At 40.2% G+C, this 15,289-nt stretch overlaps 1 protein-coding gene across 1 annotated transcript in view; it reads right to left on the bottom strand.

Moving 5' to 3' along the window:
• The window catches only part of ITGA8 (integrin subunit alpha 8), a 183,143-nt gene that overhangs the window by 27,628 nt on the left and 140,226 nt on the right, over positions 1–15,289 (bottom strand). The window contains exons 24-25 of the mRNA XM_035021565.1: positions 11,221–11,326; positions 9,115–9,273 (exon numbers count right to left, since the gene is read on the bottom strand). Of these exons, the coding sequence (XP_034877456.1) occupies positions 9,115–9,273; positions 11,221–11,326 (265 nt within the window). The remainder of the gene's footprint in view (positions 1–9,114; positions 9,274–11,220; positions 11,327–15,289) is intronic.

Below are 15,289 nucleotides of genomic sequence, written 5' to 3'. Positions count from 1 at the left end.
AAAAATTAATGCACAAATAAATAGGAAATATAACAGTAAATGGGTGGAGACATTATTAAAAATTAAAAATTAATGCACAAATAAATAGGAAATATAACAGTAAATGGGTGGAGACATTATTAGAAATTAAAAATTTTCTGCTGTTTTTATATATTGCCTGATATATTCTTTTGATGGGCATTTAATACTCTTTAATATGAAAATAAAAAAAATTAATAATTGTAATAAAAGAGAAATAAGCAGGGATAACAAGTACAGATCAGCTAAAAATGGAAGGGAAAAGGGGCTATTCTTGGAAGAAGATGCGGACTGAAGTTATTTGCTTATTGTTTGTTTTGAAGGTGGAAGAAATTTAAGTAAGTTTTTGGGATCCAAGGAGGGAACCAGTAGAGGAGAAGAGGTTGAAAATATAGAAAACAGGGCATACTTGATGTAGCAAGTTAAATTTGGAACTGGAGGAAGAGCTCTCCTTCTTCTGAAAGTGTTGGACAGGTCTTGGGGATGAGAAAGAGACAATTAGAGGTGTGTGTGTGTGTGTGTGTGTGTGTGTGTGGTGGGAGCTGGGAGCTGGGATTTGGGATGGCGAAAGGGATCCTTTGAAGATTCTCTTGCTGTAAGGTCACCTACTAACAGTGATGCTAAGGAGGCTGGATGGGAAGTACGAGAACAGTAGTGAAGGTTTGGAGAAACAAATGAAGAGAGGAATCAAAATGGCAGAGGGGGCTTCTCCACACTCCACTGGCTGTCCAGTGAGCACTTCCCACCATCAGTGTGTCCTGGTGCCCTCAGGCGAAGGGGCAGAGAAGCCAAATTATGGGAGTGTGCCTGATGGAGATTTTCAGGGCAGGGACTTGGAAGGACATGGGAGAAGGGAGGTTACATAAGGGAACCTATAAAAGAATGTTTCAGCCAATTCATCATGGATTCCCAGCGTGGCAGTCTTGAGAATCGGGTGGTTAACTGATTCGGAGAAAGTTTTCTATCAAGGAAGAGAAGGTCTCGTGGACAGAGGAAGTGAGAAAGTTATAAAAACAGGAGATTGAATTGGAGGCTTGGATGTGCACTTAAATATTTCAGGGACGGGGTAATTAGGAGTGATGTTCACAGCACTGGGCTGATGAAGTACGTAGACACTGAGGTGCAGGCCAGCCCCAAGGATGCTAGAATAGTCCAGGACCATGGTCAGGAAGGAGTGCCAGCTGAAGAGTTGCTCAAGGATCCTCAATGGGGGAGAATCTGATAGAAATGCCTTATAGCCTAAGATTAAAATTTGAGTTTAGATAGAAAATTGTGAACATCTCTAAGATTCCCTTATATATATCTTCTATCATATATTTGTGTGTGTGTGTGTGGTTTCTGCTTTGACATTTTCATGTGTAATTTCTTTTTTTTTTATAGGTCACTGGGAGATATGTTACAGAATTAACTCTGCACATAACCAAACTACAGGGGAAAGGTGCTGGAAGGACCTACGGAATGTTCCTTTATTCCTGTAGTAGTAGCAGTAATAGTAAAATAATAGCCCAAAGAGAAGACAGCTCTTCAGCCTCCTGTGTGGTGGCGTCAGATGCAGCTTGTGTATGGATGAAGACCACGTTTGTGGGGGCCCCTGGTACATCATCATTTACAAATACTTACGAGCAGTCTCTCAGTAACACGCAGGACTTACTCTGAGCCTGAGAATGAACGTATTACACAGCAGGGGTTGAGAAAACATGCTTCTTTCTTTTAGTAATGTTGTTTTGCAGATAGAGGAATGTCCCTCCCAAACGCCACACTGAGAAAGTCTTCGAAAGGCTTACCAACCAGTTTTCGAAAGTGGCATTCCAGAAATTATTTCAAAATATAAAACAAAACAAAACAAAACCCAAAAAGCAAAATGAACAAAAAACAAAAAACAAGGAAGAAGTTATCCAAGAAATGTAAACCACAGTTACAGCCTGTTTTCTAGATGAACTCTCAGAGCCTGTGTCACAATTGATCATGAACCCACAGGTCATGTTTTTCCTTAATCTGAAACCCTTAGAGGTGAGGGCCTCTTAGCGCCCATGTTAGGCAGGCATTCAGTTCAGAAAACAATTTGCTAAGTGCTCTGAGGAGCTGGTGGTGAACACTCAAGTATCTTTTTCAGAACAAATACGAAAATTGCTCTTTTTCTGCAATAAGGAAACAATTGTTGGTAAACACGGTTCTTTCCCCAGCTGCTACTCAGATTTTTTACTCCAACAGGAGTTTTCTATTTGCATGACTCTTCACCAAACTCTTCACTCTGGGATAGGTTTAAATTTATGAGCTAAAGGAATACTGTCTAGCTGGAATGTGCAATACTGTTGGAAATACAACTTTTGAAGAAAATAGTTGGGTACAATAAGAAAGGGGGAATATGAAGGGTGATTTTTCCATAAATTAAACCAACTTTAAAAGCCAGGCATATGTGGAGAATCAGAGGCCACTAACATTGTTAGAAAGAAAGCTGGTTAAATCTGAGTAATAAAAAATACCGATATGGACAATACTGTAAAAAAGATGGCATTCATGATTACTGGGCTGGCAGGTGGGGGTAGCTGCATGCTGGGGGTGGGCTGCATGGGCTGCCAGCTTTCGTGGGTTTGGAGGATGCGGTACTGTTTCAGTTGAGCAACGATGTTATCTTTGATGTCTGGAGTTGAGATCTGCAGGTGGACACTGCCACTCTCAAAGGACCATGTAAAATCACCAGAAAACATCTCATAGATCATCCGAGCTACCACTGGAATGACCTGAACCAAGATGAGTTTTCTTTCCAGGGGCTAAGGATAGATTCACTCCATTGGTGATTTTGAAGCTTTTCTTAGTTGTTAGACACGTGTTTTTAGATTCTAAAATTTACAGGAGAGGGGCGCCTGGGTGGCTCAGTCATTAAGCGTCTGCCTTCGGCTCAGGTCATGATCCCAGGGTCCTGGGATCGAGCCTCGCAACAGGCTCCCTGTTCGGCGGGGAGCCTGCATCTCCCTCTCCCTCTCCCACTCCCCCTGCCTGTGTTCCCTCTCTCACTGTCTCTCTCTGTCAAATAAATAAATAAAATCTTTAAAAAAAATAAAAATAAAATTTACAGGAGAATCTGAAGACCATCTTAAAGAGAAGATAAGGCAAAGAGAAATGGATCCTGGAGAGTGTATTCCCTTTGGTGGCTGAAAATTGGATGTATAGGCACTGTTAAAAATAAAAGGGGAATGAAAGTCCTCTATCGGGGGGGCGCATGAAAGAGAGACAGAGAGAGAGAACACAAGTGGGTTGCGAGCTGTAACAAGTCCCTGCATTCTGAATTAATAAGGAGCAATAACAAACAGGGTTCTAGAGGGGAGGGGGGTGGGAGGATGGGTTAGCCTGGTGGTGGGTATTGAGGAGGGCACATTCTGCATGGAGCACTGGGTGTTATGCACAAACAATGAATCATGGAACACTTCATCTAAAACTAATGATGTAATGTATGGGGATTAACATAAGAATAAAAAAATAAAAAATTAAAAATTAAAAAAAAAATAAGGAGCAATAAGTAAATGGAGGCAGTTATGAAGAAAAAAATTCTCTCGAGGGTAAGACAAAATGATGCAAATTTGCCAAGGCAAGCCACAGCCTGCATGCTCACTGATTAAACACAAAAAAACAAAAAAAAAAAAACCCAAAAACTAATTGCAGGGCTTGGTGGATGGTACCTGTGTTTCTGCTTCCATGTTTGTAATATCTGGTTGTAATTTGGGATTCCTGTGAGAATGGTGTCGTTCGAGATAGTTGGAACCTCCTGCCTTCCATGGCTCAAAGCCCGTTCTTTATGCAACATTGGCTTTCTCTCTTGTTACGGTCACCCTAGTCTAGCCTCTGTCACATCATGTGGACCTCGGGCTCCTTTCTTGAGTGGGGGGGCCCAGAACATGGTCCTGTGATCCTAGCTCAGGTTGAAGCCAACACCTCGCCTGTCCTCCCCTCCTGGGTACAGTGTGACATCCCACAGCCCTTTCTCCCACTTCTCACACTTGGCTGTTCGTGACGAAACCTTGCCAACTTAAAAAAAAGTCCTTTACTCTTTATGCAGCTTTGGGTCCTTAATAGCGTTGGCTTTTTCAACTACATCTTATCTAGAGATCACAGCCTGTCTGGAGGACTCTCCAAACCTCAGGATAAAGTCCACCCAAATAAGATAATGGGTAGTTGGAAATCATTATTTTATTGCCTTTAGAATGGTTGAGAAATGCTTTATTCAACTCTAAAATTTTATTTCAAGAAGGATCTGGAACGAATTAGATTTAATGGATTGGCCAGAATGCTGCAGACAGTTGACTGTTTCACAATGTTTTGGATGGCAGGATGTGCCGAAATTGCCACATTAAAATCCTCTATCTCTGAAGCCTGGAGGCAGAACCTTCATGGCCATCTGCTTATGCCCCTGTGGTTCACAGAAGGCAGAGAAATGAACTTGATGACGTGAAACCATCATGGGAGGTTAACTAAGTTAAAAGCAAAGACAGCAGTCATTTCACAGGGAGGCAAAAAGGAAAGAAGAAGGGAATGTCCCCAAGGCAGTGTCCCACCCTCTGGCTTGCCTGCGCCGGGCACCACCAGAGGCCAGGTGGCTCACCCACCTTTCCTGAACCCTGTCACCCACACGTGCTCCTATTTACCTTCACTGGGGTGTTTGAACGGTGGCAACAAAGCAGGCTAAGTGAATCCCCACGAAGCCTGATATGAGGCTGAGAGCAAACGATTATAGTACATAACACAGAGCAGCATGGGTAGACCATGGACAGACATGATTACTTCTCAATCTCAATGACACCATTTCCCAGATCATATTTTTAAATGTCATGGGTAAGTAAGTCCTCATTTCTTTAAACTCTTCCCTTATTTCAAGGCAGGTGACCTGTATTTCAGTGATAAAGTCATGGGGGAAAAATTGTAGCTATTTATCAGTTTTCCATTGGCAGATTAATCTATTTGTATCCATTTTATGGTAAGTGGCAATAGAAGAAAACTAATTTAAAACCCTTATAAAAAAACCTCACGAACTTCTAGTGGCATCTGAGTGTGTCCCCAGTTTAGTCACTGATGCTCTGTATTTGGGCAGCAAGTGAGGTACGTGTGGGTGAGAACTTTGGCCCATTGTTTCCTATGATCATGGTGGTGGCCTTCTGCTATTCAGATCTTGGGGACATTAGGGTCGCTTGGTGGGATAACTCAGCTGTACCAGTCAGTGTTGTGAGAAGTGAATCCCGTTCGGGCCTTATGGGACTTGGAGACTTATGTGAGGAGCATCACATTTGGAATACCTGTTCAATATACAGATGGGTCATATTTCAGAAGGTTTGAGGCTAGATGTTTGGCACTCAGAATGCATTTCTCTTTAGAGACAATCTTTTAAATGGTGGCTCAGTTTTCAGACCAGCCCACAAAAAAAACCCTACTTTACCTACAGTATGGCTTTGATGAATAAAACTATGTGTTTGTAATAAAAAAGCAAAGCCAAGAGGTTGCTCTCTGAGTATTTTTTTTAAAAATTAGGACCCCCCCCCCACATCGTGGTAAATACATTAATCCTATTAAATGCTGATAGGTTTAATTAGGCAGACGTGAGAAATTATTTTGAGATGTTGTGGAGATTCTGCAGGGGGCGTCCAGGGAATTTCAAAGGTTTTAGAGTTGGTGGCGTTGGTTCCTTGGAGCAGGTGGCCTAGAAAATGCTTCTAAGGAACTCTGGACAGTTGCTTTTTCATCAGCACATTTCCTTAGACATTGGTGGGAGCTGCAAAGAAGCAGTGAAAGAGGGAGCTATTTTCAGTGGTTAATTGGGGGGAAAAATGAGAATATATACGGGAGGGGGAAGTGGACAAAAAGGTATATGTGACCTGAAGAGAAAGCATTTTGCTGAGGGGAAATCAGCTGAATGGCTGGAGAGGCAAACATGGTGGAGAACTTGAAAATCCTCCAGAGGATCCTCGGGAAAGCTGAGGTGGGAGTTTTCCCTCTGACAGGCCTGCAGCTGGTCTGGGATATGTCAGCGGCTTGTCCAGTGGGCACTAGAGCATCCTCAGAAAAGACTTATAGACCTGCTCATAGACGCAGATGTTTCAAGAGGCACTCACTAATTACTGCTCTGCTTATAAAGAAATTGTAGAACCAAATCGTAAGGAATTTTATCTTAGTGGGTGAGATCGAATGATAGGATTTACTTTTTTTTATTTTTTATTTTTATTTATTTTATTTTATTTTTTAAAGATTTTATTTATTTATTTGAGAGAGAGAGAATGAGAGACAGAGAGCATGAGAGGGGGGAGGGTCAGAGGGAGAAGCAGACTCCCCGCCGAGCAGGGAGCCCGATGTGGGACTCGATCCAGGGACTCCAGGATCATGACCTGAGCCGAAGGCAGTCGCTTAACCAACTGAGCCACCCAGGCGCCCCGGATTTACTTTTTTTTTTTTTTAAAGATTTTATTTATCTATTAGAAAGAGAGAGAAAGAGAGAGAACAAGCAGAGGGGAGGGGCAGAGGGAGAGGGAGAAGCAGACTCCCTGCTGATCAGGGAGCCCCATTCGGGACCCGATCCCAGGACCCTGGGATCATGACCTGAGCCGAAGGCAGACGCTTAACAACTGAGCCACCCACTCGTCCTACTAGGATTTACTTTTTGCCCATATGAATGTATTTTGCCTCCTTGTTCCTTTTATTAAACCTACCCTTTCTCTGCTTCTTAAAGAACTAAGTTAAAAAAAAAACTACAGATATTTATCTTTAAATAGCTATATTTTAAAAAACTATATTTATCTTTAAATATCTATATAAAAAACAGTAATTAGATTTGATGCAAGAATCTGAAATTGATACCTAAGTTAAAAAATTTCCCAGACTTATTCCATTGAAGATAACTAGATATAATAAATAATTTATTCTTTACTAATTTCCAACTCATATTTAAAACAGAGAATTGATTATTTAGCTTTGTATTATCTAGGAAGAAATAAATTGCCAAGTAAATTTACAGAGACTTCACCAATAAATTATTACCTTAAGAAGAAAATAATTTTCAAGTATTCTCAATTTGTTGGTAGCTGCTTATGTAAAACATACTGATAACTAATTTAAAAAATCTACTTATTGATAAAAAGCTCTTTTAGACTCTCTGGGTTATACATACTAAATATAAGTAAAAGTACTCAGAGGACCTGAAAGTAAAAACATTTCAACTGTTTCATCATTCTGAATTTCAAGAATTCATGAATTGTTACCATTTGTCATTTTGGGGAGCTATTCCTTCATACTGTAATCAAATCTTCTTATATTCAATTTCCACAAATTGAGAGTTTTATAAAAGGAGCATAATTAAGTTGCATTTTTAAAATTACTAGGCTTAGGGGCACCTGAGCCAAAGTCAGATGCTTACCCGCCTGAGCAACCCAGACGCCCCCTGATTAAAAATTTATTTTATTTATTTTATAATAAGCTATTTATTATTTTATAATAAGCTACTGTCCTTGAAGATATTAAAATCATCTCAATGAAGAGCCAAGAGAGAGGAAATGGAAAAAAAAATTTCCAGGGAGGAAGTATTTTAAATAATTTTGTGGGATACATGTGACCTTATTTATTATTTCCCCATAAAGAAGGAGACTTGTCCTATAAATCCTTTCATACTGAACCCCTTTCAGTCTTCCTCCCTTGGACTAGAAGCCATGTCGGGTTGAAGAAGAAAGCCTTTCATAACCGGCAATGTCCCCGTGCCCCCAGTTAGAGTAGAGGCAGACCTGCGTCCCAAATGGTTGAGTTAGTATTTCATGAAGCCTGCTCTTTGCTCCACCTCGAATAGAGACACTGTCTCCCTGACCTACTAGATAATGTTGATTCTTAAATAAAGTTCTCTTTTGAGGATAACATCTGGTTAAAAAGGTTTTTTTTTTTCCATTCAAATGTGACATTTTCAAGGGTTTATGCTAATTATGTTCTTTTCTTCCCAGAAGAAACTTAAAGCCAGATTTGGATCTTAATCTGAATGAGATCAGCTCCTTGGACACTTGAGCTTCTGGCTAGTCTGTGAGTAGCAAAGCAGCGTGGATGTCAGGTGGGGATTGTAAGCGGCAGAGTTTTAGGGCCCCCAGACTCTGCCTCTTACCAGACCCCCAGGTGATTGGATAAGCTTGAGAATCTGAAAAGCACTGCTCTGGGCTTCTCTATAAGCTGCACTAAAGAATGGGGTCCAGAAATTTCCAGTCTGGGGGTTCTTGGGGCACAGAGATGGCCTTTGGAAAATTCTCGCATTTTACCACTTGCTATTGGCAACATCTGGAAAAGCCCACTTTGCAAAGATCCTTATATCTTTTGGCAATGCACCAAAAGGACTCTAAAAATAGAATTTTGTACAAATTCTCCAAAACATGACATGTCTATTTATGATTTTGGTTTTGTTGTGCTGCTAGTCAAACCATATGCAAAAGGTATCTAGTAAAATAGGCTAGATAAATGACAGGTTACCATGAACAATAAAATCAAGAGAAATTTAAGTTTTCTAGGAGTGACATTTTAAGTTAGGTCTGGCATTTTTTTTTAAAAAGATTTTATTTATTTATTTGAGAGATCGAGAGAGCACGAGCAGGGGGAAGGGCAGAGGGAGAAGCAGACCCCTGCTGAGCAGGGAGCCCAACGACGGGGCTCGATCCCAGGACCCTGGGATCACAACCTGAGCCAAAGGCAGATGCTTCACCGACTGAGCCATCCAGGTGCCCCAAGACCTGGCATTCTAACCATAACACTAAAAGAAAAGGCCATATAGATTATCACCGAAATAACTTATTCTTTTTTTTTAAATTTTATTTATTTGACAGAGAGGGACACAGCGAGAGAGGGAACACAAGCAGGGGGAGCAGAAGGGGGAGATGCAGGCTCTCCACGGAGCAGGGAGCCCGATGTGGGACTCGATCCCAGGACCCTGGGACCATGACCCGAGCAGAAGGCAGACGCTTAACGACTGAGCCACCCAGGCGCCCGAAATAACTTATAATTACTTCACTTTAAAAAATATAAACCACAGTTTTAGTTTTTTTTCCTTACCATAAAAAACAGGCAAAACAGCTAGTTAGACCAGGCTCCTACCTTTATATCCTGTGGGTTGATATTAGGATTTGTTTGACACTGCAGAGGTCCCAGAGTTTGGATATGAAAAATGTAGAGGAGAAATTCGTCCCGGGCAGAGAATGGCCAGCCCACCTCCAGAAGAGTGTCACTGATGGTACTCGGTCCAATATTGTGCAGCTACAAGAAAGGAAAAAGTAATGGTACAGGACAAGGCAGGAAGATGAAATCAAGCTCCATGTACTTTGTACCCATTCTAAAAAGTGCGTATTTTGGGTTTTAACGCATCCAGACTATGATGGTGGCTATAGAAAAATACAATCTACATAAGCAAGAAGAGCTCCGAAAACAAGAGGCGCTTTTGCTCAGAGAAGATTCTTCCTTCTGTGAATCTCTGAGGGCAGATCTCCTTAGCAAAGACCACATTAACCATGTCTGATCATTGCGATGTTTACCTAAAATTTATATTCATTTAATCGCAGGGCTAGAAATGCAATTTTAATGATACGCTTTCAAAACCTAGTTATTCTTTCTTTACATTGAAATCTGCCTTTTCCCAGACTACTGACTTGCCAGTTGCAACCATATGCGACGCACTCTCTTTCACCCTCTGGAAAAATGGTTATCCATCAAATGCCAAAGATAGTCCAGGCTCACCACAGTTCACATCAAGTGCGCATTTCAAAGCTGAGCTCCTTCTGTTTTAATCAGTGAATATCAAAGAAAGAGAGGCCACATCTCCTGAAGAGATGAGCTTTTTAAACACATGAATCCTGTATTCACAGGACACAAAAACAGCTTGGGAAAATCACGAAATGTATTTAAATTTATTGTGGTTTTGAAAATTCACTTCAAAGTTAGCAGGGAACTTTTGTCTTTTTTTTTCCCCACAGTTCTGATAATTCTAATGATCAATAAAACAATTTATAATTTGGTTTTGCTTATTAGGTGGCTCATTTAATTCACATTATCAAAACAACATGGCACCCACTGATAACAGTATATTTTGAGACATGAGAATAGCATGTAGGAAACACGTGATAATTGCTTTTGTCACCACTGATTATTACCCTAAAATTTTATGATCCGTTTATGCTAAGATTAGAAGCAGGGCTGCCCTGAGAATGAGTTTGAATATGTTTGCAAACTTTAAAGTTTCACCATTCTTAAAGAGAAACCGGTGCACACAAGGTTTAATAAATTATTTGACAGCATTTTTTACTAGCAAGGTTCTTAATCCGAGTGGCCTTGGGGACTATGTTATCCTTTTGCTATCAAGAGAGCTTAGGGCAAAGCTTTGATCCAGCTGCGGATGGGGCTTCTGATTCTGAGCCACAGGTTGGGCAGATGACAGAGGTTTTCATGTTGATGTTATGCAGGAGTTGACACTTCTTTCCCACATATGTACACAGCTCATCAGTTTTGAAATGACTTCGTTGTTAACCTTAGAGAATGCTATTCATGTCCCTTGTAGCTTAAGATGAAAGTCACAGTCAGGATTTCTAGGTCAGTGGAATGAGTTACACAGGAAAGGGATAGAGAGCAGTAAATAAGAAGGGACCTCAAACAGAAGGTGGCTTTTTCATGAGCTTCTGGTTTGCTTCTGGAAAATATTTTACCAATCGACGGACGGACTATTTCAAATCTCCGAATAAGTTATTCATGTGTGTGTGTGTTATATGTGTGGGTTTTTTTTTTTTTTGTACATAGCGAATAATCCATAACATTTTCTCTGTCTGGTACCTTCTGGTTGGTGACTTTCAGTTTAAGAGGTGGGTAGATTTTAAGGATATTTGAAAATGTAGGAAGAGGCAAAATAAAGTCCAGGGAGCTAGTCCTTTTTATGGTTAGGCTGTCCAAATATTAAAAAAAAGAGATGTAAGGAACATTTAAAAGAGAACAGTAACAAGATAAAATATTCTCACTGCATAATGGCTCTCACCACTAAAAAGCAAGTGACTCATACTCTACCCCCTCCCCCCACTGCAATATGATAGCATAACAGCACAAATCCAAGCAGTATATAAAGCTCAGATCTTGGATCGGTGTCTTTTAAAATGCTATGAAGAGTTTATTGGTAAAGAGCATAAGAAAAAACTCCTAACACAACTTTAAGATGAAAGCTACCTCATAAATATGTTCCACCAATGGTCCAACTCCTTCTTCTCTGCGGGGCTCCTCTTCCGGTTCCCAGTTACGAATGGGCAGAACAATCTGCGGAGGGTGGGATACTCTGAAACGCAGAATGTTTTGTTAATTGCTGGTGATGACACACGTGAAGAATGCTTCACTAGTGTAGGGTATGCTAACAGCAATGGGAAAAAGTGGCCCGCAATTTCCTCGAACAGACACTGTCTATATGGAAGAAGGTATTGAAAGTGATGTTCAGGGCGCCTGGGTGGCTCAGTCGGTTAGGCGACTGCCTTCGGCTTGGGTCATGATCCTGGAGTCCCTGGATCGAGTCCCGCATCGGGCTCCCTGCTCAGTGGGGAGCCTGCTTCTCCCTCTGACCCTCCCCCCTCTCATGAGCTCTCTCTCTCTCTCATTCTGTCTCAAATAAATAAATAAAATCTTTAAAAAAAATAAATAAATAAAATAAATGGGCTGGGCGCCTGGGTGGCTCAGTTGGTTAGGCGACTGCTTTCGGCTCAGGTCATGATCCTGAAGTCCCGGGATCGAGTCCCGCATCGGGCTCCCTGCTCGGCAGGGAGTCTGCTTCTCCCTCTGACCCTCCCCCCTCTCATGTGCTCTCTCTCATTCTCTCTCTTTCAAATAAATAAATAAAATCTTTAAAAAAAATAAAGTGATGTTCAGCAAAATAACTCAAGGAATAGTAAGGGATCTGAAACATCCTACCCCCGAGGCTTTTAAGTCCTGGTTTCTAGCTCAGAGATTGACTGTTTTACAGTATCTCCTCTCTTGGGCCCTAGGGGGCAGAGCAGAGAGCAACCCTGAGTTGAGATAATTTAACATATAGACACATAAATGTATACATCTACCTATAGGTCCTGTGTAAGTGTCAGAGAGTGTGGGTGTGGGTGTGGGTGTGTGTGTATACAGGTTATGTAATCGGTGTTTCAAGCCATATCAAGAAATGGGACTTTTTTTGTGGATAAAGATCTAGAATTCTGTTGAGTTGTGAAGAAATGCAGTTTTGAATTAAATACTTCAGAGTAGAAAGGTGGCCACTTGTATATTCCTACTTCTTAGATTTCTTTTGCTTTCCATTAATGCAGCCCTACCTCCCCCAAGGCCAGGCCCAGAGCCAAAATAAAGCCTGATCAAGATCTAGAGTTGTCCTCTGGATAACTCAAGGGTGAGAGAGAGAGAGAGAGACAGTTAAATGATGTAATCATGTAAGTAGGATAGTAACATGACACGTACATATTTTTTGCCTACAATTTACACCTAGAAAGTGAGCACTGGCTGAATGCAATGCAGTACATGGCATTATTCTACATTAAAAGCTGGTTCCAAACCAAATTGTTATTTTTATAATCTTAAAAAGGATACTTCTCAAAAGAACAATGCTTTTCTAGCAATTTTTAGGTGAAGGTAACTTTAAAAGAATTCCTAGACCTCCAGCTGAAAGTAACTTCAACAGAAAATCCCTCTTTTGGCAATCAGAAGTCTTAAATGCCCTTTTAAGGGCATCAGTAATTAACACAGCCTCTAGCAACTTCAAATGCTATCTTTATTTTCCCCTCTGAGTAATCTCTTTCTGAAGTAGAAAGCAAAATTTATTGGGCTAAACACTGACCCAAGGGCAAGTAATTTAATTTCTGTGTGTCCCTATTTCCTCATCTGGAAAATTATGATAAACTCTTTGGGTTGTATACCACAAATGATTGGAAAACATTTCAAATGCTCTTGGTCAAAGTCACTTTGGCTGCATTGTCTTCTAGGGGTGTGTGGAAGAAGTACATATTTTAAACTGACAACCCACAGAAATGCTACTAAATTATGAAACCCTTTGCTTTCATCCTTACTGGGCAACTATTAAATTACAATTGCAGAGCACAGCCTTGCTGGGCTGATACCTCAACATCCCCTACCCTTATATTGGCTTGTTGTTATGTCATGCTCCCCTTTCCGACTTGATTTGATTAAATCATGTTCAGATCAAACACTGGGGACTTGGTGAGGAGAAGAGTACAGAACACAGAAGGTTACTTTTATTCGAGTGAATCCCAGAGAGTTTGGACTTCTGTCCCTGTGGAGCCTTCACGACCTAAGCACCCAAAGCTTTACTTTGCTCTTAGCTTGGCAACAGAGAGTTGATTCCATGCTCCACACCCAATGTGAAGATCTAGGGAAAACATTTATTTATTTATTTATTTATATTTTATTTATTCATTCATTCATTTACTTATTTGCATAGAGAACAAATACAGAGCAGAAGCTGAGCATATTTTCTCTGAAGAGTTTTGTTCTTATGGTCATCAATCCTGGAGGACTGGTCATAAATGCCCCAGTACCACAGAATCATAAATAGTTAGAAATTTACAGGTCCTATGGAGACAGTGTGTTCAAAACCCCTCATTTAATACATGAAAGGAAAATTGATGTTCAGAAAAGTAGGGGTTAGTTGCAGGTGAAGACCTCAGCTCAGGTTTACTCAGGACTGTTCTATTTCCAATATACGGTTGACTCTTGAAAAACACAGGTTTGGACTGTGCAGGTTCTTTTATATGAGGATTTTTTTCACTTATATATGATTTTTCATATAAGATACAGTATGGTAAATTTTTTTTTCTCTTCCTATGATTTTCTTAATAACATTTTCTTTTCTCTAGTTTATTTTATTGTAAGAATACAGTATATAACACATACACAAAATATGTGTTAATGAACTGCTTATGTTATCGAGAAGGCTTACTCTCAACAACAGGCTACTGGTAGTTAAGTTGTGGGGGAGTCAAAGTTACATGCACAGGGGGTTGGTGCCCCAATACCTGCATTGTTCAAAAGTTGACTGTATAATTCACCACAGGGGCCACTAAGCAGCAGTGATTTTAGTAAAGACAACTTAAAGAAACTTCCTGCCCCATTTCTTTAACAAAATCAAATAGAAATCTGTAAGGGAAAAGATAATCTATTATAGGTCATGGCAAAATCATGGCAAAATCATTCAAAAGCTAGGGCTCACAAAATTCAGTTATGTACTGTCTAAGACTTTTTCAAATCTGGGGAAACCATGAGAAAAAAACGGCTCTCTGAAGATTCCAAATGAATAAGTGAAACATTGTTCACCGTTTTCAAAATTATCATTTTTTTAGAAGGAAGGAAGGAAGAATATAATCAACTATTAGCCAAGGATAAACAGCCCTAACAGCTCTTACTGAATAGTGCTCACATTCTAAGATGGAGGATAGAACATTATTCCACGGAGACCCCCCCGCCAGGGATAAGAAGATTGGGGTACCGATGATAACACTAGACATTAGAAAAGGATTAGGGAAGCAAGGAATTAGGTTTTTGGTAAGTTAAAGTCTATATGCTGTCAGAAGTACAAATCCAATGCTGTGGTAGTACGGTATGAACCCTATTTTCATAATCCCTTTATCAAACACTATAAGCCCCAAATAGCAGACTACTATTTATTGTCTGGAACAATGTTAGTTCTACCCACAATAGCCAGCATCTACACAGACCATGGTTGTTTATGATTGCAGTGTTCCGCGATCAAACCCACTCAATCCTGATTATATGAAAGAGGACATACGTTTATTACTCTTCGTGAGCTCGATGCATGTGGTGCTGTCTCTTGTGGCCAATTTACTTCCTACAGACTTAATGCTAAATTAATCCTTTGTACCAACAAATGCCATGGGAGTCTGCTGAAAGACAGTGTTGACACCATCTGGCTTTGAAATAAGTAGAATAATTCTCAGTATTTTTTTCCCATTGAAGGAATAAATCCATTTGAGTTTATTTTTAAAATGACAAAAACAACATTAAACTGAAGAAGAACTGCTAGAGACAGTGCGTGATAAAATACATTGGAATAAACACAACTGGCAAATAAAAAGAGCTTTTTCTGAAGACTGAGCATGGAAGATTTTCAACACAGTAGCTGTTTGTTCCTTGAAGAATTGAACATTGAAAACAATATTTTTGTTGAGTATCTGGAGTAAAGAGTTTTACTTTGCAAAATGGCTAAAAAGAACTCTAACCCCATGTTAGAGAATAAATT

Source organism: Mirounga leonina, unplaced genomic scaffold (assembly GCF_011800145.1).
Source record: "Mirounga leonina isolate KUSES-001 unplaced genomic scaffold, KU_Mleo_1.0 Mir_175, whole genome shotgun sequence".
Taxonomy (NCBI): Eukaryota; Metazoa; Chordata; class Mammalia; order Carnivora; family Phocidae; genus Mirounga; species Mirounga leonina.
Note: the sequence above shows the minus strand (reverse complement) of the source record. Positions and strands in the feature narration are given on the sequence as shown.